Here is a 26,067-nt window from a genome sequence, read left to right on the forward strand (position 1 = left end):
TTGCTTAAAAGTTTACGAAGAATTGCAAGTCTGCATCTTCTAGTCGGCGAGATTCCGGCGTCCTCGCAGTGTTGGCGGAGGCCCTTTCTAATGTGGAGAAAAATTAGACTCATTCACCGCCCCTCCTTAGCCTTTGCGTCAACAATTACATGCAGATCTTGATTATAAATCAACGATTAAATTTAAACCAGAAAAATAATTGGCTTAAAAACCAGGGAGAATTTTGAGGAGCTTTAACGATCATTTGGCTTGTCTTCTGGTTTTGCTCTATGTTAACTGAATTTTGAGGAGCCCCTGCCTTTTGGTTTGATCAAGTTCGATCTTCTTGACCCAAAGAGAGAAGAAAAATAGATCTTTTGATTTCGGTACAAGAATCCAGTTGAGGTTAGAAGATGCCGTTGCCTTGCTGTCAATAAAGCCTTTTACTTTCATGTCCACGTGTCAATGTTCGGTGAGGTAGTAGCCTCTATAGTTTCTCCATTCATATTTAACACATATTTTATTCATTAATATTATATTATGATGTCCATTTATACTATAACACATATTTTATTCATTAATATATTATATCATGTATTCTGCCCATTCATATTATAACGCATATTTTATTCATTAATATATTATATAACGTACTCTGCCTATTCATATTATAAGACGCATTTTATTCATTAATATTATATCATGTATTCGGAGGAGTCCTAAATTGTCTTCATTTTGATGTTTGTGACCAGTTGTTTTTTTGGTTAAATTATGAATACAATTCCAAAAAATTTCAACAAAAAAAATTATAACACGTATTTTATTCATTAATACTATATTCTAAAATATAAACCCGCCGGTAACCCATACCAACAATTTTTCGAAGAGGCTCTTTTAAGTTCAACTTCCCATTCACATTTACCTTCTCCACACGTCATTCCCAATTTACAAAAATAGAAAAGAAAATAACATAATTCAACCACCACCGAAAGTGAGAGGGAGAAAGAATTCCTGTTCTTTCTTTGTCATTCTTTCTTTGTCTCGAAGAAAAGAAAAGAAAAGAAAAGAATCCATCCACCGAAGGTGCGTGGAAGAAAGAATTCCCACTTGACTGATATGAAATGCTACCCAAAATATCGATCTTTCCACTTTACACTTCATGTTTGATTATACGTGCAAGGCAAATTCTGCATTCACTTTACAAAAGTAAATGGATTGGGCTACATAAGCTAGAGGGCAAAAAGGTTGTTTCTAGATGACAAATATATCGAGCATCTTCATAGCTGATTGAACTCAATATAGTTTCCACAGGGATGCCTATTGCGTCAGTGACCCAAACTCGGATTAAACTCAAGAGACGGATGAATAGCGCAATGGACCTTCGTGAGGATCGGGCACCTTGACATGTTCTAATATTGCAGAAACTTTCAAGCCAATGACTTTCACCTCTGGATTTGAGTGGCCATCCAGAAAAGTATTTGTCAACTGCAAAGAGCACCATTTGACATTTTTAAATATATTCTTAATAAATTGATTTGGAAAGAACCATCTTAAATACATTCTATTAAATTTCATTAAACCTCCTACAGAGTTTCAAGACACAACAAACACTGAACATATGTACCTGAGTGCATCCAAAAAGTTTCAGTATCCTCAATGATAGGCAGCTGTCCGCAATTAAACCCAGGGCCTCATCTGTCAAATTCCGGCACCAAGATAGATCCAGAGTATGCAACTTCCTTGAACGTTTGGCAAGTGATATGGCTGTGTTGTACCCAACCTGGAAATAATAAACAAACGCGGTCCATATTCATAATGTAGGAACTACTAGTTATGGCTACGTAGACCAGGCTCCCACATGCCCATTTAACCTAAGGGCTACAGCCCAATCAAGTGGCAAACAGATTCTCACAGTCAAACCCCACCTTTGGTTCTGGCAATTTTTTGCATACAAAAAGATGTTTTACAGTGTGAGTGCACGAGTGCATCGGTGGGTGGGCACATACTAATTCACATGTGAACATGTGTGTATTCCTGTTCTTATAAGAGATGTGTGTGTGTGTGTGTGTGTGAGAGAGAGAGAGAGAGAGCAAAGATTTACCTTCTTGATATTATTGAGTGAAAGTTCTGTTAAACACTCTCCAGAAGTTTCCAGAAAAGCAGCAATAGCTTCATCACTGTCACAAGGGAAAAAGATTGTTCTGTAAGTTTATCACTCAAAGGAATGCCCACTGTGTGCAGTGAGCATCAAAATTAACCTAAAATCACATCAGAAATATAAGAATAGATATATATATATATATATATATGTTCTGTTAACGAGTCAATGGCAGTCAACAATATAACCCAGAAAACTCATCAAAGGTCAGTGCAACTAACAAAAACTCCATTGAGTCTCATACTAAATTCTTATTAGTAATATGCACTGTCTAAGCAGAAAGTCTGTAATAACATTGCACTAATGTAGCAAAAACAAACCGCATCATAAATAAAGTTAATAATGCATCATATTTGCTTTGAGGAAACTGAATAATAACTTAACATATTTAATAAGGTAAGCACCTGAATGCATTTCTACAAAGCTTTAATGTTTGAATTTCTCGGCAACCATTTGCAAGATATCCTAAGGTCAAATCTGTCAATTTGTGCAAGTTAACAAGATCAAGTGCGCATAACCCCGTACAGGTTTCAGCTATGACTTTCACAGAAGAATCTGTTAATTTTCTGCACCAAATTAAAACCAACCAGCTTCAGTAGAAAACAACAATAAATCAATGGAACTCTTAAAAGATGGCAAACACATATTTATTGCAAAAGTTGCACATATAGATGTGTCAAAAAAAAAAAAAAAAAAACTTACCCACAATCAGTCAAAACAAGTTCCTTCAAACTCTGACCACGAGCAGTAACAAATTCCTTAATAAAATCATCGCAAACTTTTTCAAGGCCTCCTAGCCACAATACCTCCAAATGTTCAAGCTTCTTTAATGCTGGAAGAATAAGCAGAGCATCAATTCCTTGGCAATCATTTAGATATAGTTCCCTCAGAACTGATCCTAATGAGTCAGCTAAAGTGCTGATACTTGAGGAAGTGAGAAGGGAGCACTGGCTGAGATTTAGAGATCTTAGTGCAGGGGCAGAAGAAACAAGTGCACTAAGCCCAACATCTGAAAGACGGCATGCACCACTTAGGGATAAAGTGGTTAGTGCAGGCAAGCAATTTGATGACCGAGCCAAGGTAGAATGCAATATATAATCTGCCACACAGCGCCCACACTGGTCAAGTTGTAGCACCTGATTCACCAAAGAATAAATATCCAGCTTATAAAAATTGATCAAATTACTAGACAAGAAACTGCAAGTTTACACTCAACGAAGAATGAACTTCCATGTTACTAATAAAGCAACAGATATGGCTTCCAATGAGAAATTATTCCTTGTTTAAAACATAAATGCAGGCTGCTAAGCTATGTTTATCAGGATAACATTGAAACCTTTAAGTGATTAGAATTCTCGAGAGCTCAACTTTCTCTAGATTTATCTGTGAATATGACAAAATAAGAATCTCAAACTCAAAACTGATGCCTAGCTGCCTGAATCTCTCTTCCTTCTACTACCACCAGGCTGGCGTTACCAGTCATTCTTTGCTCTCCCTCTGCTCCCATTTAACAGAAGCATCAATACCATAAGAAGTAGACTTTCAGCACCAATAATTGCTTTACATCTTCGTGGCAACAAAACCAGCAAAAAAAATATAAAAAGCTCTAACTAAACTCTGATCACTCAGTTTATCCTTTCTACGCATTTGGATGTGATCATGACAACCTAGATGTGCTCTCTTTCCACTCCCTATTAATAGAAGCATCAATACTATAAAGAAGCAGACTCTAAATTTTTAGGGTAAAAGCTTAGTTTCAGTTAAATGATAACATAATACCACAAATAGCAAGATTGCCCCTTGAATCAAAAACTATAATCCAATGCAGCAGACAATAAGTATATCAGGTCCAGTGTATATCACACACACCATATACAAATGAATATTGTATAAACAAAACTATAGCTCAACCAAAATAAGAGAACGTACAGTTAAATTGCTGGTATCCAACTGCTGAAAGGATTTTGTAAACTGCTCCTCTGTCATCCATGAACAATCCCTTAAGCGAACCTCTGTTGGCAATCCTTGAACAAGAAGCTCAAAGAAATGACTGTTCATTTTTCGAGAATCACAGAGCATCTGACAAAGCCGGTGTCTCAAAGCATCTGCCACATCCTCCAGTGAAACAATTGCATCAGCATTCTTAGCAAGAAAGGACAAACACAGATCTTGCAGTGAGGGGATCAAATTCTTTGAGAGGGGACGATCCTGAAAACTTTTAGGAACCCATTTAACGAATGGTGGTTTGGTCTGGTCTTTAGAGGGCAGTTGGGCATTTTTTGCTGCTCGATCTTTAATAATTTTCATGGCCGTAGAAAAGGGACCAGGCCAATCTTCGATATCCTGTGCCACTTCAACCTGAGGAGGCAAATGATTCTCCTCTTCCTCTTCAGAAGCAAAATGAGCAAATCGAGAAGCATTTCGCCTGGCTATATCCCGAAACCGTTCCATGTACTGGTTCCCACTTGCTGCATTCTCTCTTGTATTACTGTTGTTTACCTGCCTCTCGTCAGGCAATCCTGCATTCTCCCTTTTACGAATAAGGCTGGCAGCCACATTCTCCACTGAGCTCAAAACTTCTGATTTCACACCCAATTCCGCTTCATCATTACCATTCACTAACAACACTTCTCCAATCAATTTCCCCTTCCCTTTTTCTTCAATGCTGTATCTCCTTCTGCCATTATCTATACCATTCTCACTGGCCATCACATCATCCTTGAGTTCTTCAGCAACACCTTCAATTGCATCACTCAACTTCCTCTTCCCTCTTGGACTGCTACTCTGAACTGCATTCTCCCTAGACCTCTCCTCTTCCGAATCCGAATCCAATTCCACCACATCAACACCATTGAATGCAAAACCACTCTCCCCCAACTTTCCCTTACCATTCTCATCAGCATCTAAATCAATCACCAATGCTCCATTATGCCCACCACCCAGTCCTCTCTTCGCGACTTTCTTCCCTGACCGCAAACTCAAAAACCCTTTACTTCCTCCATCTTCCCCTTCCCATTCTAAAGCCGGAAAATTAATATCGATCTCCAACTTCCTTTTCTTCTTCACCTCTTCTTTACTACAATTGGCCCCAAAACTTCCCAAATCTAAACTCAACCCTAATCCACTGAAACCCCTCTCGCCCTGATCAACTTCTACATTCACCTCCTCTCCCAAACCTTTCTTCATCACCTCGGTCCCTCCCTCAACTCCCACAACCGTAACCCTCTTTCCAAACAGATCAAAACCCACGTCTCCATTCGAAACATGATCATCAACTTCTTCCCTAAGTTTTTCTTTCACTTCCTTCTCGGCCATTGAGCATGTGCCCTTCTCACGGCCCGCGGTACTCCTCTTGCGACTTTTTTCTGGGGCGAGATTCTTACTCTGATCGGAGTCTGGACACTTTGAAGCGAGACGGAGACTCCGCCGCCGCGCTACTCCCGAGACAGAGGTCGAATCGGAGCCGAAATCTACAGAGCACTGTTTGGAGTTCGAATGAGGATTAGGGTTAGGGTTTTGGGGTTGGGAGGAAGGGGTCGAAGTCGAAGCGGTGGGTGGGGGCGGAGGTGGAGATTGGATAGTGTTGGGGGACTCGCGGGTCTTGGCTGGCGTGGAGGGCTCTAATTTGAGCCTTGACTTGGGGTTATGCGGCGTCGTTTTGGTGGAAGCGATGATCTTGCGGGACCTAAGAACCGTCATTGATCGGATAAGGAAAGAGAGAGATATAGAAACGGCGCGAAATGACGGTTACAGATATGGAAAGTGGGCAGAGAATCGGAGAAACTGGGAAGAGCGAAGCGAGTGAGGACACTTCGCTTAGGTTTAGTGGGCTAGTTTGGGATTGGGAGTGAGTTTGAGAGACGCGTTTATTTGCACCGGTTGTATTTTCCCGCCAGAACAAATCTATGTAACTCTTTTCTTTTTCTTTTTTCGTTACACCTCTCTTTATTTCATCATTCACTTTTTTTTTTCCAAAAAAATAATAATAATAGTCACAATTCACAAATTAATCAAAACAAATCCCTAAACTTTATATCTCAGTTTATTTTACAGATTTTAGTCTGCACATGATTTAGTTTTAGTAATTACATTAACGTGTGTTGTTGGCATTGTGAAATAAATCAAAGGCGCACCATTGTCTCTCATGCATTTCCATCTCTTATATTCAATTCCTAAAGTTTTTTTTTTCCTTTCATCTATTTTGCTTTTTGTATCTTTATTAAATTAAAATAAGTTTTAAGTTCGATTCACGTGAACGTGAGTTTGATATCTAATTCGACTCACACAAAAGTAGTATTATGTATAATTGTTAGTAGCTTGCACTCACATCACATCATGTTGAAGCATTCCTTTTCGTCGTTTTTATTTCTACCAAAATGAATCATGTCACTGAAATTATCACGATAAATTAACAGTGTGTTATCAATCAATATATCGAACAAATTAACAAATTAAATTATAAGCAATATTTCGCTGATATTTTCAAAATTTTATATCATGTCCCGTCACCTACCTAACTAGTATGAATTTTCTAAACCACAAACGACAGTTAATCTTCGCCGCGTAGAAATTTCTTAAATGGAAACTTCCTTCTAAAGCACTTAAATAAAATGACTCGGAAACCCCTCTCCCTCAACACAATAGTTATAAGCGTGTGGTGGCATAATAAGTAAAAAAAGTCAGCATTGGTTGGCTGAAAAAGTATTAGGGAGGACCGAGGCCTATCATTCCAACTGGGCATGCATACTGTCTTTATCATCTTTATTCAAAAAGCTAATAACTTGATTTGTTTATAATCATGATAGAATTTGCTTGAAAATTAGATGACATTATCAATGGGTATAGCATAGTGAAAAATGACTTTTACTTGCAAATTCATGGTCTGAGATTTGAATCTTTACGACATCTTGATAGTGTGTGTGCGTAAAAAACCCCCTCCCGCTAGTTATATCGCTTGTGTTAAAAAAAGAAGATGATAATCTTACGTGATCTCGGTTTTTAGTTTTAATGTTACAATTTCTTAATTAATAAAACAATACGACGGGAATAATAGTAAAAGTGTGCAACATGAAAGAAAAAAAATCACAAAACTCTAATAGGAAAATGACAACGCATTATGAGACAAATGTTCAATTTATAGATCTGAAGACTATCTTCAATATAAGATATTGTGTTCTTTTCCGTGTAGAACATAATTCAAAGATGTCCCTTTCAATTCTTTATAAATGTTACACTTGTGAACATATTACACTAGTGAATATAAGTTAGTATACAAAATATGTTCAAATAAAAACAATAAATAAAAATAATAGAGAAGACATCGTCCAGAAATGTCTAGGCTCTTCTTGTCATCCCATTTGGACCATTGTGACTTAGATCATATGGTATCTCTTTCTAAACAATAATTATAAACGCAAAATGAATGGCCATTTTGATAAAAGAAAATAAATGAATGGGACTTTTTATAAAAAAAAATATTTTATTATCATATTGATCTAACAAGAAATCTTGTCTAAACAATTTTGGGAATTTGGGAGGGTTTACATCAGTGGTGGATCCAGGATTATGTGGCCAAGGGGTCACAGTGTAAAAGTTCAGAAATTTTTTACAAAGGAAATAATACTAAAAGGATAGAAAAATAGTACTTCCATTCATAATTCATAACAAAACCAATAATACAAGTTACAATTGTCCACGACAAGTTTTCATATTTTGAAAACGTTGCATTATAGCTTCGTTATCAATACAAGCAAAAACATCTCTCTCAATGTAAACAATCAAGCTATCATTCAACCATTGATCTCCCATTCTGTTGCGAAGTGGATTTTTAATAATATTCATGGCGGAAAATGCCCTCTCCACTGAAGCGGTTGCAACCGGTAAAACTAAAGCCAATGTAAGAAGCAAATACACATAAGGAAATATTTCATGCATTCCTTTCTCTACCATTTTTTCCGCAAGACTACTAATCATTTCCAATTGAGAAAAATCACTACTCGAATGCATATGATGAATATAAACACCAAGTTGATCTTCAAGCATCAATAAGTCTTGATTCGAAAAATCTTGAGGATAAAATTGAGCAATACGAACTAACCTTCGTTTGTGAAAAGCTACAAAGTTATTTTTCGGACTCAAGCATGCCAAACAAGTAAGTAACTCAGTACTTACCTCGTTGAAGCGATCATTTAATTCTGCAAGTTGCCCATCAATTACATGAATAAAGATCTCCACATGATAACGATGATAATTCATCTTCATTGGAGCATTACGCCGTGATCTCCCTGGAATTACATATTCCTCATCCTTGGTAGGAATTGTAATATCGTATTTGTCACAAAACGAAGAAGCTTGCTCAACCAATTCTTCAAACTTAGTATCCCTCATCAACTGTAGGTTTTCCTTGCATGTTTTCACTAAACTCACTGCATTCACAATGTCTTGATCTTTCTTTTGCAATACTAGAGACAAAGTATTTGTTATTCCCAATAAAGCTTTCATTAAAAACAAGTGAAACACAAACTCAAAAGATTGTATTTCTCTTCTTAACTTATAAGCTTCACCCGAACTATCATTAGGATTATCATCAATAATCATTTGAAGCACATTCACCACAGATGGGAACATAGAAATGATACTAATCAACGTACCATAATGTGAGTTCCATCTTGTATCACCGGCACGTTTGAGAATAGTTTATTGATTTAAGCCTCGCCCCGTTATAAAACAATCATTTTCAAAAGCTTTCACAAGCTCTTCTTGGTATTGTGCTCTAAGTGCATCACGACGCTTACAAGATGCTCCAACAACATTAACCAAACTATTAGTCATTGTGAAAAAAAAGTTGACATCAATGTTTTTCTTTGCTATGACAACAAGAGCTAGTTGAAGTTGATGAGCAAAGCAATGAACATAAAATGCACAAGGTTGTTTTCTCAAAATCTTCATTTTAAGGCCATTGAACTCACCTCTCATATTACTAGCTCCATCATAACCTTGTCCTCGTAGCTTGGAAAAGCTCAAATTCGCGGAAGAAAAGAATTCATCAATGGCTTCCTTTAGTGCACTTGAAGTAGTGTCGGTTACATGTTGAACCCCCCACAAACCTTTCAATTATTTGTCCTTTGTCGTTCACATAACGCAACACCATCGCCATTTGCTCCTTTATTGAAACATCACGTGCTTCATCCACCATTATTGAAAAATATCTATCTTTTACATCACTCAAGATAAGACCAATGGTTTCTTTGGCACAAGCATTGACAAGATCCTTTTGAATTGAAGGAGCTATTAACTTTAAATTGCCCGGAGCATTTTCCAACACAACGGCCTTAACTTTTTCATCATGATCTGCAAGAAATTGCAAAAGCTCTAAATAATTCCCCTTATTACTTGATTGTGCACTTTCATCATGACCATGAAAAGAAAGACCTTGTCGCAACAAATACCTAGTGCACTTAAGTGATGCATTCAAGCAAGAACGATAAGCCGTGCGAGCTTGGTTTGTTTGCTTAATCACCATTGTTTCAATGTGTGTAGTTTGATGCATCAAATTGTAAGCAACTTCTCTAGCTTGGTTGTGAACACTACCAACCGGTCCAACATGAAAGTTAAATCTTTCTTTCCCCTTCTTCCAATTATTAAAGTCTACCCCAGTGAATACATCACCACCCACTTGATCAAAATTAGGCTTGAAGAGATAACAATGAAGACAAAACACAACATCTTTAGCAATACTATATTCCAACCAATCATACTCATCAAACCATTGAGCAATGAAGCGTCTATTAATTCCCGACTGATTAGTTTGTGGGAATTTATAACTTCTAGGTTGACAAGGTCCCTTTTGTAGATATGCTCTTAGGATTTCATCCCGAATATTAGGACTATAATCCGTCATTCGAGTTCTTAGTCCAGGGTCTGCCTGAAGATTAGCCAATAACTCATCTACTTCAATTGGTCTTGCATTTGAACTACCCGGATTAGACGGAGAAGGACTATCCGTAGATAATTTTATTTTAAAGAATCGTTCCATAATCTACAAATCAATTAATTCAATCAATCATTAATTTTTTTCCAAATTCAATATACCCTAAACCCAAAACAATTAATTCAATCAATCATTAATTTCTATCAATATTCAATATACCCCTAAACCCATATCAATCTATATTCCATATACCAAATTATCATATCAAATATCAATCAATATTCAATATATACTCAATCAATCAACATTATCAATCAAGCATAAACTCAATCAATTTACATTATCATATTCATATCCATAAATTTTATTACATAAAAAAAAAATATAAATATCAACAATATATATTATCATTATAAATTTATTAATATAAATTTTGCTTACTTGTTGTTGAAAAAAAGAGCAGTGGACGGTGGCAAGCAAGGTGGTGGACGGCGGCAAGGTGGTGGTGTCGGCACTAAGTCATCGGCGAAGAGTTGTGATGGAGGTTGGGAGGTTAGGGTTTGAGAGGCTAGGAAGAGAAGAAGTGAAATTGGGAAGAAAAAGGGTTTGGAGAGCTGCTGTGTAAAGTCGGGTGGGTAAGTGTTGGAGCTTTTTTTTTTTTTTTTTCAAAAACTTGGCTTAAAATGACGTCGTTTTGAGGCCAAGTCAATAAAAAAAAAATTTGACTGAGCCTTGGACCAAACGACGTCATTTGGCAAGGCTCATTTTAAAAAAAACGAAGGCAGCACAGCTGCATAGCTGATGACCTGGGACTTTCGTCGAGCACTTGGTGTGCATCCAAGGGGTCGTCCATGGCGTCCCTAGCCAAATTTCCAGCCTTCCCAATGTGCATCCGCTCCTGGTTTACATTGAACTTACCAAGATTACACATTCCAAATCAAATATGGACAATTCAAATACTAACTTATAATCAAACTTTTTTAAAAAAATTCATAGTTTTTTTTTTAGTACAAGCGATAGTTTAAACTATAGAGAGGATGATTTCTCACACACACCTATGGTGCTGTGGGAATTTGAACCTAAGACCTTTGATCTGCAAATCAAGACCCTTTTACAGTGGACTAGATCACGTTGGCAAAATTTATTTTCATATTTGTTCTAAAAAATTAGTTATCCAAAACACTAAATCATTTTAAAGTCAAAAGTCACTGATAAGGAAAGTCAACACTCAAAGAAATTTTCATGATTATGTTTCATTTATTAAGAAAAATGAATTTCCTCTTACATGCTTACATTGCTAGCTAGCTACTCATAACTCCAACCATAAAACACTTTTCCTCTAAAATAGAAAAGAAAAAAAAAATGGAAATTTTACATTAAAAAAGAAAGATAAAAAATGGAAATTTTACATTAAAAAAGAAAAAGGAAAAAATGGATCATGGAGGTGGATCCGATATTCTAATCGCATTTTAGTGTCAACATCGCCATTGGCCTGGCCATTGCCTAATAAACAAAGCCAAAATTCCACCATAACCCATTTTCCATTTTCAATCATTCATAGCACAAAACCCGCATTTCAGAATTGCAGACACATCACAGATAAAGAGAGAAAGAGAGAGAGAAAGAGAGAGATAAGAGAGGCTGGCTGCAACTGCTGCTCTGTTTTCTCTTTCATTGTGGTCCGTTTATGGCGATCTCAACTCAACCCAACCATCAATGATAGCATTAAATATCACTGATCACTATAAAGGCAGAACTTTGAAGCATTTCATGACATGGGTCATCATCTTCACCTCCACAACACAAGCGATGGCGTCTCTCAGCGAGTCAACAGCCCGAGGTTTTCGGGCCCAATGACTCGCCGAGCTCACTCGTTCAAGCGCAACCCCAACACCAGCGCCAACAATGGCAGCTCTCATAGCAATAGTAACAGTAATAACAGCAGCGGCAATGTTGGGTTTGGTAGTGGAGAGTACGAAATTGACCTCCAGCTGAACTCGCCCAGATCTGAAATTGGTGGGAACTCGGTTCCGGGTGATGGGTTTGACTCGGTTTTGGAAAGGAAGCAGACCCACCATGTGAGCCAGAGAGTTGCTGTGAGGGGCTTTCTGAGGAAGCCTATTGGATCTGTGGTGGTGGACTTGGGCTTGAGGGAGAAGAAGCAGCTTGGCCATTGGATGTTCTTCGCCTTTTGTGGGGTGTGCTTGTTTCTTGGTATTCTAAAGATTTGTGCTACTGGGTGGTTTGGATCTGCTATTGAAAGTTCTAGGTCCAATCAGGTTGGTTGAATATTACAGTATTAGTTGAATATATTCATGTATGCTTGTGTGTATGTTTCTATGTGTTGCTTGCTGCTTGGTGAGATTGTTGCTACTGGGTTGGATTGTTTGTCTATTTATCTGTTTATCTGATTGCTCTTGCATTTCATTCTTAGTTGTATTTTATTTTAATTTCTACTGAGCATTCTGCCTTATAATTTTAGGATGATTCTAACTCCATCACTCTTATGAATCGGATGGATCAAAGCTCTCATGATTATGGACATAGGGATGGAGGAAGTGATGTTGAACGAACTCTAATGATGGCGTCTGGTGTGAACCGTGTGGTTGGTGAAGAGAACAGCGTTGAAGTAAGTCTTAAATCTTATGTCTTGACTCTTGATCATATTTGTTTCTCTCTTTCCTCTTTTTGTTTCCTGAAAATAATTGAGGGGTATGGAAATGGAAAATGCTAAAAAAATGGCTGAACTTGAGAACCAAACAGAGGAAAAGAGCCTTTTTCATTAGTTCATTTGTTGTTTCATTTCTGAAATTCACTTCTGGTTCAGTACACAGATATCTGGTCCCGACCCAACAGTGAGAATTTCAGTCAGTGCATTGAATTGCCAAAAATTCACAAAAGTATGTAACACATGCAATTAAGCAACTGTACTTCTCTCTCTCTCTCTCTCTCTCTCTCTCTCTCTCTCTCTCTTTGCCTTGTGTGTGCAATTTGTGAACCTGAGGTTTTCATGCTCTCATCTCTCACTTGCATCTTTTGGCAGAGCTAGATGCAATGACCAACGGTTACCTTCTTATAAATGCCAACGGCGGCTTGAATCAGATGAGATTTGGGGTCTGTCTATTGTGTATTTTGATTATTTCTACTGATTAGCATTCTATTAGTATTAACTATAGTCTGATGCATGGAAATTTTAGAGTGCAGATTTGTGATATGGTTGCTGTTGCTAAGATTATGAAGGCAACACTTGTCCTACCTTCACTCGATCACACCTCCTACTGGGCTGATGAGAGGTTTGTTTCTGTAGTTCTGAAACTGGATTGATCTGCTGAAATGTCTCATAAAGTTATTTGAGTTTCCTTATGCTCCGGATGGCATGCATTCAAGTTTTTCCAGTGATTTTCTCTGAACTAATTATTTCATATTTACTTGCAGTGGTTTTAAAGATCTGTTTGATTGGCAACACTTCATTGAGACACTGAAGGATGATATCCACATAGTTGAGACATTACCCCCTGCCTATGCTGGAATCGAGCCTTTCAACAAAACACCAATATCTTGGTCTAAGGTCGATAACAAAGTCATATATCCTATAATAGTGCTTATTTCTTCAATATTGGTAGACGAACATGGGATGCGCATTCATTAGGGATGCGGTGTTGTGTTCTCTCTGCAGTCTGCACACACTGGGTTACATGCTTGTAAGGCACACATGCAGCCCAAGAAACAGAAGTGTTACAAAGAGATCCAAATGTTTGGTTATTAGATGCACAAGTGTGCTCCATTCAATGCATATGAGTGGCTATGCTTAACTGTTATCCCAACGTATCTCATATAATTTGTTACCATTTGTTAACTTAAGTATTGTCAGCTGATTTGCATTCTTCTGTCCAGGCTAGTTATTATAAGTCGGAGGTCCTCCCACTGTTGAAGCAGCACAAAGTTATCTATTTCACTCATACCGATTCTCGGATTTCCAACAATGGCATCCCAAGTTCCATTCAAAGGCTGAGGTGTCGCGTGAATTACAGGGCATTGAAATATTCAGCTCCAATAGAAGAGATTGGAAAAACCTTAGTTTCTAGAATGAGGCAGAATGGAGGCCCTTATCTTGCTCTCCATTTGAGGCAAGTCTTGATAATTTCATAATTTAATATTAGATGGACGATTTTACTCTTTTGGTGTGTATGGCGTGAGTCATCTTTCAGAGATCAAGAGGCCTTGTAATAAATATTTATACTGCAATATATAATGGATTTGCATTAGTAAAAGTAGGTTTTTGTTTCTTTTCTTTGAAATGTAGGGTGATTGAAGCAATTTATTTTAAACTTGTCTCCCTCCTTTTATACAGATTGTAATCTCTATATATTTACTACAGGTATGAGAAGGATATGCTTGCATTTACGGGCTGCAGTCATAGTTTGACAGCAGAAGAGGATGATGAACTACAGAGCATGCGCTATGAAGTCAGTCACTGGAAGGAGAAAGAGATTAATGGGACAGAGAGAAGGTTGCTTGGGGGATGCCCATTGACCCCTAGGGAGACTTCACTTCTGCTCAGGGGGTTGGGTTTCCCATCCAGCACCAGGATTTACTTGGTAGCTGGTGAAGCTTATGGGAATGGAAGTATGCAATATCTTGAGGATGACTTCCCCCACATCTTCTCCCATTCCACTCTCGCGACAGAAGAAGAGCTGAGTCCATACAAGAATCATCAGAACATGTTGGCTGGCATAGACTATGTTGTTGCTTTACAGAGTGATGTTTTTCTTTATACTTATGATGGAAACATGGCAAAAGCTGTGCAAGGTCATAGGCGCTTTGAGAATTTTAAGAAGACCATCAATCCAGACAGGTAATTTTATAACCTATATTCTCACAACTGCTTTTAGCATGTTGATACTGTGGTTTTTTATTTATTATATCTATTTTGAGTTTTCTTTCATGACAGCATACCATAATTGTCATTTCATTGTTGATGCAGGATGAATTTTGTTAAACTTGTTGATGAGTTTGATGAAGGAAAAATCTCTTGGAAGAAATTTAGTTCGAAAGTGAAAAAGCTTCACATAGACAGAGTTGGAGCTCCATATTTGAGGGAGCCAGGAGAGTTTCCAAAGCTGGAGGAAAGCTTTTATGCAAATCCTTTTCCAGGCTGTATTTGCGACTCAAGATGGAAAAAGTAGAGGCCAGCTAACAGGTTTTGCATTATTTCATGGTGTGAGATCAGAGCATGCAAAAACATCAAGGTGTGTGTTGCCATTATTTCGGACGAATTGGAAATCATAAATTTCAATTTTGAAAGAGAATTGGTAGGTTGGTTGGTCGGCAAGTGTACGTGCTGTGCTCACCAGGGTAAAAAAAATCCCGGAGCAGTGTGGAACATAGACCAGAAGTTGTTGCAGCCTAATCTGAGGGTGAACACAGAAGTCAGGTGTACATTACCACTACTGGAAAGTAAAGATCGATACAACAAAACACATAGAGAAACCTCCTTACCACTGTACCACAACCGTTAAAGAACACTGGTGTTTTCTTTTGCTATTAATTTTCCTTTTTTCGTTCAAAACATTTTTTTTTAGGAGGGGCGTGGGATGTTGGGGTTTAATGTATCATGAAGTTCGAAAAATCGATAGGAATACAAGGGATGATACTGAATGGAATGTGCAGTAGTACAAAAATATAATTCAAAGAATATCAATTTTCTAACCAGCATCTTTTCCTTATCATGACTGATCATCTATCCTCTCTTCTTGTAGCTGTACCTTGAGGATTTTTTTTTCTTTTGTCCTGATGAAACCATAATATGAGAAGTGGTTCACATTTTTAACATCAAATGGGGATACAAAAGCTCATTATTTTTTTCTTTTTCAAATGATAAATTTCTCATTATTAATTTGTTCAGCTGCTCTGGGAGGTTGAGAGAGTACTATTTGGTTTTAAAAGTAACCTTGAATGAAATTACCAATTATATGCAATCATCCAAATTGGTGTATGAATGGCCATTTTGGCAGCTTTACACAAACAGAATTTGACAAGGATAACAATTGCCCGAAATTAAAAAATTACAACCAGAAACAGTTCCCTTCAAATTCACAAGAACTAAGAATGGCTCTTCACAAGGACAGGAGAGGGATAGAGAAGAAACAGAAGAGGGTGCTTAATAGAAGGCATCTCATTGCACAAAAATTACATGGGCAAGCAGAAGCTGGCAAAAATGTGTACCCATATCCATAATAGTACCCCAAAAAAAAGACAAAATTTGAACAATCACTTGGGCTGTAGAATGGACTCAACAAGGTCCTGAAGAGGTGCAAGCTCCCCTTTGTCAATCAAGTGGAATTCCTGCATCACAACAGTGTATCTTGGCCCATATAAAACCGGTCTATATTGACCAACGAGCAACACAACCCAAATTAAAATGAAACTTACCCATGTGAAGAGAACAAAATGCTTGAAGCAAGTATTGAGATGAGCTTCTTCCTTCAAGCTCACAATTTTCTGAAAATGAGAGTGATAGATATGCGCATAGACACGGAACAATCGCTTGAAAATGGTCTTGACAACATCTTGGAAGTTGGCTGGAAAGGGTGCCCCTGTAACACATAACAGCAAATTAGTTGATGGTGTTTGTATTGTGCAATGGTTATAAATAGAAACTAGTACTTTATGCCTTAGCTTCATTAAGAATTTTTCTGCTTACCCAATCTTTGAGGAAAGATTGATTCCTCATCAAGCTGATTTTCAATCCAGTCCATTAAATACTCAACATATTTTGGGGCAGAGACCTCTATTGGTTTCTTAATGTTAACTCCATCAGCCCATCTGTACTCGTACCTGTGGAGAGTTCAACCAAACTGAGCACTTAGATCACAAGCACACCATTGGAGCTAACAAGTTTGTAAAAAAAATCATTTTAGGGTGCAAGACTTTTCTCTTTCAAGTATGAAGTCAATGCATGATAATGGAGGAAGCTTGATAATCAAGATAAATCATCAAAATGAATAAATTCAACAATCAAAACTAGAGTGATTTGATTGGATGATCAAGAACCATACTTTGGTCCCGCAGACATTGTCGGACAATTGACCGGTGTGCAGAATTCAGTGAGAGTACCGTACAGAATGTTCACTTGGTTGAAAAAATCAACAGCTGTGTAAAAGAAAAACGAAATTGAAACAAGTTAAACATATAGCAAAAACAATTTTCCCAGTGAATAGCAGACAGATAAATAAATATTTCAGCCCCCATTTTGGGTATTTTAGTGAAACTCCCATAAATAAACATGCAGAGACAATATGAAACACAACAAAAGAAGAAGTTATGAACCATGGTGTCATATGCTGAATGAAATATCATAATTATGATGATCTTGAATTTCAGAATGAAAGTGATTCAAAGTTCTTACTGTTTACTGCCAGCCACTCATTTATATCTTCTCCGGGAGGCAGACGAACGGCCTCCCTCAGGTTCCCACTGCCCAAAGTTGCATCAATGTGTTTTTGAAGCTGGGCACCCTGCATTCCAACAACATAATATATATTGCTTCCATCAGATAAAACAAAAATAAACCTTTGACAAAGTAAAAAGATACAAATCACAGGACTAAGTGACCATAAGGAATTGAATTGAGGTATATATATATATAAGTTATAACACCAACCTTGCTTCCTGATGGAGCACTCTTTTTAGGCCGAAATGTCTTTTGGTTTCTGCACAATCAAAGATGGAATTCAGGGGAAAAAAAAAGGTAACGTCTTCCAAATTCAAACAAAAAACAAAGTAAGAATTTTGATATGTCTCAAAGGCAAGAAACAACAAAAACAAATAACCCTTTTGTCTGATCCCACATAATTTGTAAATAATAAGTAAACAAAACCACATATCTAATTTGATGCCCATGTAGCAGACACCTCTAGCAAGGCCAAATATAACAGAGCTATGGTGGGAAAAGCTCTCTGATTTATGATGCAACCAAGAATGAAAAAAAAAGGCAAAACAAAAAAAAAACGGTTGAATTTTATAGAATTCATGATCCTGAAAACAGATTATGATCGACTGAATGAAAAGGAAAAAAAAGAAGAATTAATTTTCAACATATGGGATTTAAAATTGAGATCCTAAGCAAAACAAACCTGCTTCCCAGGCCAAAGAGACTCATGGTGTTTCTGTCTGTCTCACCCCTCTCTCTCTGCAGAATCCAAGGCGAGATAATACAGGGCCAATTCGAGACGAAAGAAGGAATATATATACAGAGCCAGACTATATATGAACATTTATCTATATATATTAGAGAGAGAAAGAGAGTTAGTCTCTCTCTCCCCACCTCTTTCTGCTTGACCTCGCTCATGCCAGTCTGTCATTTACAGCTTAGACTGAGAGAGAGAGAGAGAGAGAGAGAGAGCCTTGTCTTCCTTTCTTTTCCATTTGATTGCCAACCTGCTAACCTGGCTCATTCTCCTTATTTCTTTCTCATTACTCTCTTTCTTTATAGTTATGTAAATACGTATATTATGCATGTATATTGTTCATGGTCAAATTAAGACTCCTTCAACTGGCCAAAAGAGGAAAAAATTATGACCCTAATGAGGTGGCACTTAATAATGGTTACGAGCAAGCTTGTTATGTTACGGCCGTGTCAACTGTTGATGTAAGTTGATTCTAAAATAGGTCTCACATACCATACATCAACAACTAATGGTCGTTAGTGCGTAAATTGAGCATAAAATGGTTGGCGGTATCTAAATCTTAATTGCTTTAATTCTAATGATTGGGAATTTAGCATAATTAAAGAGGATCATCCTTGGTGATTGGTATTAAGATAAGATTCATTAGAAAAAGAAAAGTAGAATGGCAAAGTGAAGTTTGTGAATCAAGGATAGAGAGAGATGGAGATAGAGAACCAGATTCCGCATCTAAGTAAGGTGATTAGGTCGTGAGAGAATTTTAATGTGAGGGAGGGGTGGGGCCAAGAAATGATAATAAGATATATATGCATCTTAGCTGTATTTGTAATGACAACCCTAAACCCGAATTTAATTTGTCCAATCAAGTTGTGTTGGAGCTGGACCATGTCCTATAAATCAATTATTTATGCACAAACTTGGTTTTAAATACAAATAAGTTATAGCTTGGGCTTCAAGCCTAGAATTCGATGACCTATCATGCACCAACTCCTTGGGGTCTTATAGATATGGGACACTTCAATTTTATATGTGAATATATCAAATTAGCTGCTTAAAAAATTGCGGAATAATATCCTTAATTTTGGGAATAGATTAGTGATACGTGACACGTCTACCATCCAAATGTCAAATTGTTCGTGTTCTGATTTTGTATGTCAGGTAAATCATGAGTTAAAAGTACTTTTACTAAAAAATTAACTTCATCAGGAAAAAGAAAAGTTAGGAAGAAAATGAGTGATCATAATATAATTTTGAACAGAAAAAAATGGTGTTATTGACACTTCCCGCCATCTCGGAGCTCACTTTACCGTTATAATAAACGGATTTTCAAACTCCCAAGCTCAATACAAGTTTTGAACAATGAAAGAGTCCAGAGAAGCACCCACACCATCCTCTTTATTACAGGCCTAACCCAGTACGCCAAACCAAACCCATCTACCACTTTGGGCCTTCTTCTGCTCACCCGTCATCATCACCTTTCACCTTTCTCCTGCCACGTGTCCCCGACCATTTTGCTGGTGCAGTACTTGGTTCGGTTGGTGCTTAAAGATTTGGATTTTTGTTTTTCTGATATGGATGTGTCGATGCATGTTGTTTTCGAAAATTAGGTTTTACTGAATGGCTTTCCGGAAACTTGACAATGCAAGGGAGATGGGTGTTTGATGAAATTAATTAAAGTTATGAACTTGATGCTGTTCTCATGGAAAGTGACTCAGAAAAAATGATTGAAAAGTGTCTAAAAAAATGATGCTTCTTGGTAACCGTAGTGCATTTTGTTGTAGAGGAGATGGAAAATGTGATTCCATAACTGGTTTTGGCTTGCATTTGCGTTAATCTGTGCAAATTAAGCATGGATTGATAATTAAGCTACTTATTGAAGTCTTCTGGAGGAATTGTGTGGAAAAAACTTGGAAAATCTCATACGATTGTAAGGTGTAACTTTACGAATCACACGTCAAATTTGACAAATAAATAGGATTTTTCTGATTATGGAAGATGGTGAGCAAGAACAATTCTTGGTTGGCAACACCCATAAAGAAATCTGGACCATACAAATTAATTGATAGGGTTATTGAGTATTCAATGTGCATGTGTGTGATTAGAATTGTTTCCATATACTCCAAACTATTATAAGATATGCATTTATATTATTCATCTTAAGATGCAAATAAGAAAAGGGTTCAAATAATAAAAACTTCTACAACTGGCCTGAACTCTAATTAATCCTGCAGTTACAAGCCTTCTCAATCACAGAAAGGAAATAAAAATGGACATGGACATGGAACAAAAAAGAAAGAGACAATCTTTGAGAGTCTGAAAATGGCGCATCAGATTGCAGTCCTTGAGGCTTGAGCACATGGGAGAAGATATTATGGGGGCATAATATAGTCTACCAAAATCCTTCAACATTAAGCACACACACAATAAAACTTCTACAATCATACAATTAAACCGCCACTGACCTGAACTCTAATTAATCCTGCAGTTACAGGCCTTCGCAAACACAGAAAGAAAACCCAAATGGACACGGACATGACATGGAACAAAAAAGAAAGAGACAATCTTCTAGTGACATTGCTTTTTGGCATATCAAGAGAGAGACCTTAATTAATTAGTACCACCAAGAACACCCTTCAGTTTCTTTATCTGAGCAGCGTCAAGGAAAGTAGTCTGAGCTATTAATTCGGTAGCCAAATCGTTTTTGAACAAAGCAAAGTCCAGAATTTGGAGACCTGGGCTTGCACTCCCGAAGCTAGCAAATGCAAGGGCTGGAGCCTCACCTCCATTGACTTGGAAGTGCAACAGCCCTTGAGGGAAAACCATAATGTCACCCTTCTCAAGAGTATGCAGATAAGGTGTGTTGTCTGAGGCAACAAACCCGGCGCAGATTGTCCCTTCGGCGACAATTAGGACTTCTGAAGCTCCAGGGTGTGTGTGAAATGGGACAACTCCGCCAACCGCCAAGTCTAGACGGGCGATGGAAATGCCGAGGCCATTGACACCAGGAAACTGAGCAACAAATGCAGGGGTGACTGCAGCTTTGATGATGTTACTGGTGTTACCAGCAATGCCTAGGCCCGAGAACACAAAATCATTTACTTTAACACTTGCAGGCTTTTTGCAAGAGAAGCCTGCAGGGCCTTCAGGAGCTGCGAAGTCTGCAACACAGAAGTCTTGCACAGCAGCATTGGAGGAGGAGAGGAGGAGAAAAAATGTGAACAAGATAGGGAAAATCATCGTTGCCTGGCGCAATAGGTGAGTGGTGGCTGTAGCTTTCTTTTCTTTTAAGGTGTGCAAGTCTTGATAAGAAAATTGGGATCATATATAGTGGGATAATGCAAATATCTCGAGCTATTGCAATTGGTTGCTGAGAATATGCGACCCATGTATTCACATGTATGGCAATGCTAAACGTATACGATGGGGGAAAGGACAGGTTTCAAGCTGTGAAGCACGTGAGTATGATACTTTTTTTCAGATAACAACAAGAAGCTTCTTTTTGTTTTTGACAATGCAGTATTAACAAAGGTCATATAAGTGAAACTACTGCCCTACGGTTTCAGAGTTACCACTAGGCGTGATGAAGCAGGCATGAATTCCCGAATCTTTCGACGTTTGAGTACAATCCCATGTAGTAGACTAGTAGTAGTAGTTTAAAATTTTTTTGCCCACAAAGTGATAATTTGTTAGCTTTTTCCCATCTGTGTTCTATAGCTATGACCAATCAAACAGATGAAGTATATATTCAGCATATGCTGCAACTATTTTCCTGAATTGATCAATACATTAACAAAATATATAGGCTTATTTCATGTGTTGCAAGTACTGAAGGTTGTGTTTTAAGATTTGAAGTCCAGCAGGAGAAGCTGAAAAATGGTGAGCAGATTGTGGTCCTTGAGAAAATGGGGGAAAGATATTCATGGAAAGCCATTTTGACAGCTAAAAAGTGCCAGAGGAATGGGAATTCTGTGGATATCAGAAATTCCCCTTCTTGTAGGGTTCTTAGATTTCAATATAGGATGGTAAAAAGTCTTTGCAAATTCTGTCTCTTTGTGGTGTATCTTTACTGTAAGATTCTTCTAGAGTTCACCTTATCATTAGAAGATGGCACCAACACCACATTGCTTTTACATGAATATGAGCCAATGATTACCAAAAAAGGAAAAAAGAAAAACAAATTTATATGAGCCAATGTAGAATAATGTATGGACAATTAATTCAACCTCAATTATGTGTTATGACATAATGGAAAAACTCATATTTATATAAAGATATAGACAATCCAATTTCAATTATGTTATGTTAATAAGTAATTTTTTTGTCCTTGCCAAGTAGACAGAGAAAAATTAAGTAGTCCCAAGTGCATTGCTCATACACCAGCACCATGTACACCCGCCTTTGTAACAATTTCCCGGCTCATGGAAGCCCATCTCCTTAATCTTAGTGATTAGGGATCCAGCAGAAACTTTATACACAAAGCAGTCTTCAACAATCATCCTCAATACCCTTAGCCCTTCCAGTGATCCCGTAGCCATGACAACGTCTTCCTGATGAATTACACTCGTTAAATTTAAGAAAAAAAAAACTCTCACTTCACCTGGAGTCAGTTAAATATGTACAACGTAGACATCATAAGAAGAAAGGAGCAATATCACTTACATCAACAAGAAGAATACTACCTGCCACTTCCTCATCCTCAAAGTCCTGCATATACCATGAACAACATGAATACCACCTGCCACTTTCTCAAGGTCCTGCATTCCAGTTATATATTGTGAATTGGAAATTAGAAAAACAGCTGGAAGAAGAACTAAATTAACATGTACCTTAATGTACAACATGGTTTAAAATTCAAATCACTTTACGCACCTTTATATAGGAACCGTTGGGACCAAAAAGAAGTGTTTTCAGTTCAGAATGTTGCACAAAAATATAGATTAGACCAAAGGCTCATATTACTTGCCTAATGCTTATTAGGGAATCTCCTATATCAAAGGAGATCAGTTCATCAACAACTCAATCTGCTCCATCAACAACACAATCGGCTCCTCCGTATGAAAGTCAAATGTGATATATATGCTAAGCTGTCTTTCCTATTCTATTTGATTAGGATTGATTCAGTCACTCAAGTCTGATTGTATTTACCTTATTAGGATTGTATTCAAACTGTATATAATCATAGACCTGTACCTGTAAACATTATTATTGAAATATACCAATTGATCTCAGCACTTATATGGTATCAGAGCCCAAAAACTCCAACGAGCAAATTTTTTTTTTTCCTGATTCCTCTCTTCTCTGTCTTCATCCATGGCCACTGACGCCTCTGCAACCATCCCTGTACCAGAGATCAACTCCTCCACTCCCACCTTGATCACAATCAACGCTACAGCCCAACTACCCGTAAAACTCACACCCACCAATTACCCATCATGGCGTGCTCAATTCAACGCCCTCCTTTACGGCTACGACCTCATGGGTTATGTGGACGGTTCTAGTCTCTGCCCATCAACCACTCAAACCGTGCTTCGCACCTTTTGGATTCGGCAAGATCAACTCCTCCTCCATGCGATTCTTGCTTCCGTCTCACCACAGGTCATCTCCCTTATCGCCTCTGCCAAGACATCCAAGGAGGCTTGGGACAAGCTTCTCCATCTCTTTGCTAGCAAAGCTCGTGCCCGCGTTCTTGGTCTCAAAGAACGCATCACTCTCCTGCGCCGTGAGAACAAGCCTGTCTCTGAGTATCTGCAAGAAGTCCGTGTTATTGCAGATGAGCTCGCCATCATTGATGTTCCCCTCTCCGATGACGATCTCCTCCTCTACATTCTTAATGGTGTTGGATCTGACTTCAAGGAAATTGCTGCGGTGGTTCGTTCCCGCGACACCTCAATTTCTTTTGAAAACCTCCATGACAAGCTGGTTGAACATAAAGCCGCTCTCAAGCGTGATGATACCGCTGTTGCTGCCCCAGTGATCATTGCCAATGTCACTCAGACATCTCGCTCCCACACCTCAAACCGTGGCTATCGCTCTAACAACTCCAACCGTGGGTCCTTTGCCTCTCGCAATCCTTCTCGTGGTTCCTATGGGCCCACCCAACCAGCTTTCACTGACAATAGTCGTCGCCCTACCCACATGAACAGCACAGGTTATCGTGGTTTCTGTCAATGGTGTGGCACTCAAGGTCATAGTGCCAAACGCTGCCCCCAACTCCAATCTGGCCCTCACAGTCAGCCAGTGGCCAATCCTACCACCCATGGTAGGCCCACCTCTTCTCCAAAATGGTTGCTTGATTCTAGTGCCTCTCACCATGTTACCTCCAACGTCAACACTCTCTCTGGTGCCTCTACATATGATGGTCCTGATGAAATAATTATTGGTAATGGTTCAGGTTTGGGTATCACTCATGTCGGTTCAACCACTTTACCCTCCTCATCCTCTCAATCTTTCACCTTATCCAATGTTCTCTGTGTTCCTTCTATGCAAAAAGACATTATTTCTATTTCTAAATTTAATAAACAACATAATACATCTATTGAACTTTTTCCTGATTTCTTTCATGTCAAGGATCTGAGCACGGGGGCGGTTCTTCTTCGAGGCCCGAATAAGGATGATGTGTACGAGTGGTCTCCCAAATCCTTTTGTCAACCGCAAGCTCTAGTGGGTGTGGTGGTCTCTCCCAACCTCTGGCATCGTCGTCTTGGTCACCCCAGTCACAAAACTCTCCAACAAGTCCTTCGTTTATCTTCCATTAATGTGTCTTCCAAATTGTCCGAGTCTGTTTGTCATTCGTGTCTGTGTAATAAAAGCCATCGGCTCCCGTTTGGTACTTCGTCTCTCACTAGTCATGGTCCATTAGACCTCCTTTACAGTGATGTTTGGGGCCCTGCTCCATACTCTTCTATTGATGGTTTTTCCTACTATGTTATATTTGTTGACCATTTCACAAAATACATATGGCTCTACCCTCTCAAAAAGAAATCTGATGTGTTTTCCACTTTTGTCACCTTCAAAGCACTTGTCGAAAATTACTTCAAAAGAAAAATCACTAGATTATACACTGATGGTGGGGGAGAATTCATCAAACTCCAACATTTTCTCTCATCCAATGGCATCACCCATCTTCTTACACCACCTCACACTCCGCAACACAATGGGGTCGCCGAACGGCGACACCGTCATATTGTTGAAACCGGTCTCACCCTTCTTCATCAAGCTTCTTTACCTCTCACCTATTGGTCTTATGCCTTTAAAACAGCTGCCTATCTTATCAACCGCATGCCCACTCCGCTTCTCCACAATCTCTCCCCATTCACTCAACTATTTGATGAACAGCCCAATTACTCCCGTCTTCGTACCTTTGGGTGCTTGTGTTTTCCTTGGTTACGTCCTTACAATTCAAATAAATTACTTCCTCGTTCCCGCCCATGTCTCTTCCTTGGTTACTCACCTAATCAAAGTGCCTTTCAGTGTCTTGATCTTTCCTCCAACAAAATTTTTATCTCTCGGCATGTTCAATTTGATGAGTCCACTTTTCCTCTTGCCAACCTCCCTTCCTCCATTCCCCATGTCACTGTTGATAACTCTCACACTTGGGTCTCCTCTCTTCCTCCAGTTACTTATGTTCCTATACACTCACCCACCATGCCTGTTGCACCGGTTGTTTCTTCTTCGATGCCACCACATGTCACATCAGCCTCATCATCAGCATCTGCCCCCGTCTCGGAGCCGTCACCATCAGTAGCCCTGGCCCCCATTGCTGCTGCTGCTGCTCCTCTCTTACCATCCCCCAACCCCCAAGCCTCAGCACCTAC

The 26,067-nt window shown here is 38.5% G+C and overlaps 4 protein-coding genes and 1 pseudogene across 4 annotated transcripts; 1 reads left to right on the forward strand and 4 right to left on the reverse strand.

Annotated features, from left to right (window-relative positions):
* Window positions 1-855: 855 nt before the first annotated feature.
* Window positions 856-6,019, reverse strand: LOC110749179 (F-box/LRR protein). Its single transcript, XM_021949212.2, has 6 exons — window positions 4,067-6,019; window positions 2,840-3,273; window positions 2,542-2,703; window positions 2,081-2,156; window positions 1,604-1,759; window positions 856-1,464 (listed from the first exon to the last, which is right to left on the reverse strand). The coding sequence occupies exons 1-6, from the start codon at window positions 5,834-5,836 to the stop codon at window positions 1,330-1,332; spliced, it is 2,733 nt and encodes a 910-aa protein (XP_021804904.2). The 5' UTR covers window positions 5,837-6,019; the 3' UTR covers window positions 856-1,329.
* Window positions 6,020-7,819: 1,800 nt separating this feature from the next.
* Window positions 7,820-9,715, reverse strand: LOC148293388 (uncharacterized; annotated as a pseudogene).
* Window positions 9,716-11,565: 1,850 nt separating this feature from the next.
* LOC110749160 (O-fucosyltransferase family protein) lies at window positions 11,566-15,776 on the forward strand. The gene is made up of 9 exons (XM_021949193.2): window positions 11,566-12,346; window positions 12,550-12,696; window positions 12,895-12,967; window positions 13,111-13,181; window positions 13,272-13,360; window positions 13,503-13,635; window positions 13,962-14,194; window positions 14,446-14,922; window positions 15,052-15,776. Exons 1-9 carry the CDS (start codon window positions 11,843-11,845, stop codon window positions 15,251-15,253), a joined length of 1,929 nt encoding a protein of 642 aa, XP_021804885.1. The 5' UTR covers window positions 11,566-11,842; the 3' UTR covers window positions 15,254-15,776.
* Window positions 15,777-16,203: 427 nt separating this feature from the next.
* Window positions 16,204-18,528, reverse strand: LOC110749161 (MOB kinase activator-like 1A). The gene is made up of 7 exons (XM_021949194.2): window positions 18,203-18,528; window positions 17,731-17,779; window positions 17,476-17,584; window positions 17,126-17,219; window positions 16,771-16,904; window positions 16,500-16,663; window positions 16,204-16,412 (listed from the first exon to the last, which is right to left on the reverse strand). The coding sequence occupies exons 1-7, from the start codon at window positions 18,415-18,417 to the stop codon at window positions 16,338-16,340; spliced, it is 840 nt and encodes a 279-aa protein (XP_021804886.2). The 5' UTR covers window positions 18,418-18,528; the 3' UTR covers window positions 16,204-16,337.
* A 2,029-nt stretch (window positions 18,529-20,557) lies between these two features.
* Window positions 20,558-21,604, reverse strand: LOC110749200 (auxin-binding protein ABP20). Its single transcript, XM_021949247.2, has one exon. It carries the CDS (start codon window positions 21,488-21,490, stop codon window positions 20,861-20,863), a length of 630 nt encoding a protein of 209 aa, XP_021804939.1. The 5' UTR covers window positions 21,491-21,604; the 3' UTR covers window positions 20,558-20,860.
* Between the last annotated feature and the right edge of the window lie 4,463 nt (window positions 21,605-26,067).

Source organism: Prunus avium, chromosome 7 (genome assembly GCF_965620075.1).
Source record: "Prunus avium chromosome 7, drPruAviu1.hap1.1, whole genome shotgun sequence".
NCBI lineage: Eukaryota > Viridiplantae > Streptophyta > Magnoliopsida > Rosales > Rosaceae > Prunus > Prunus avium.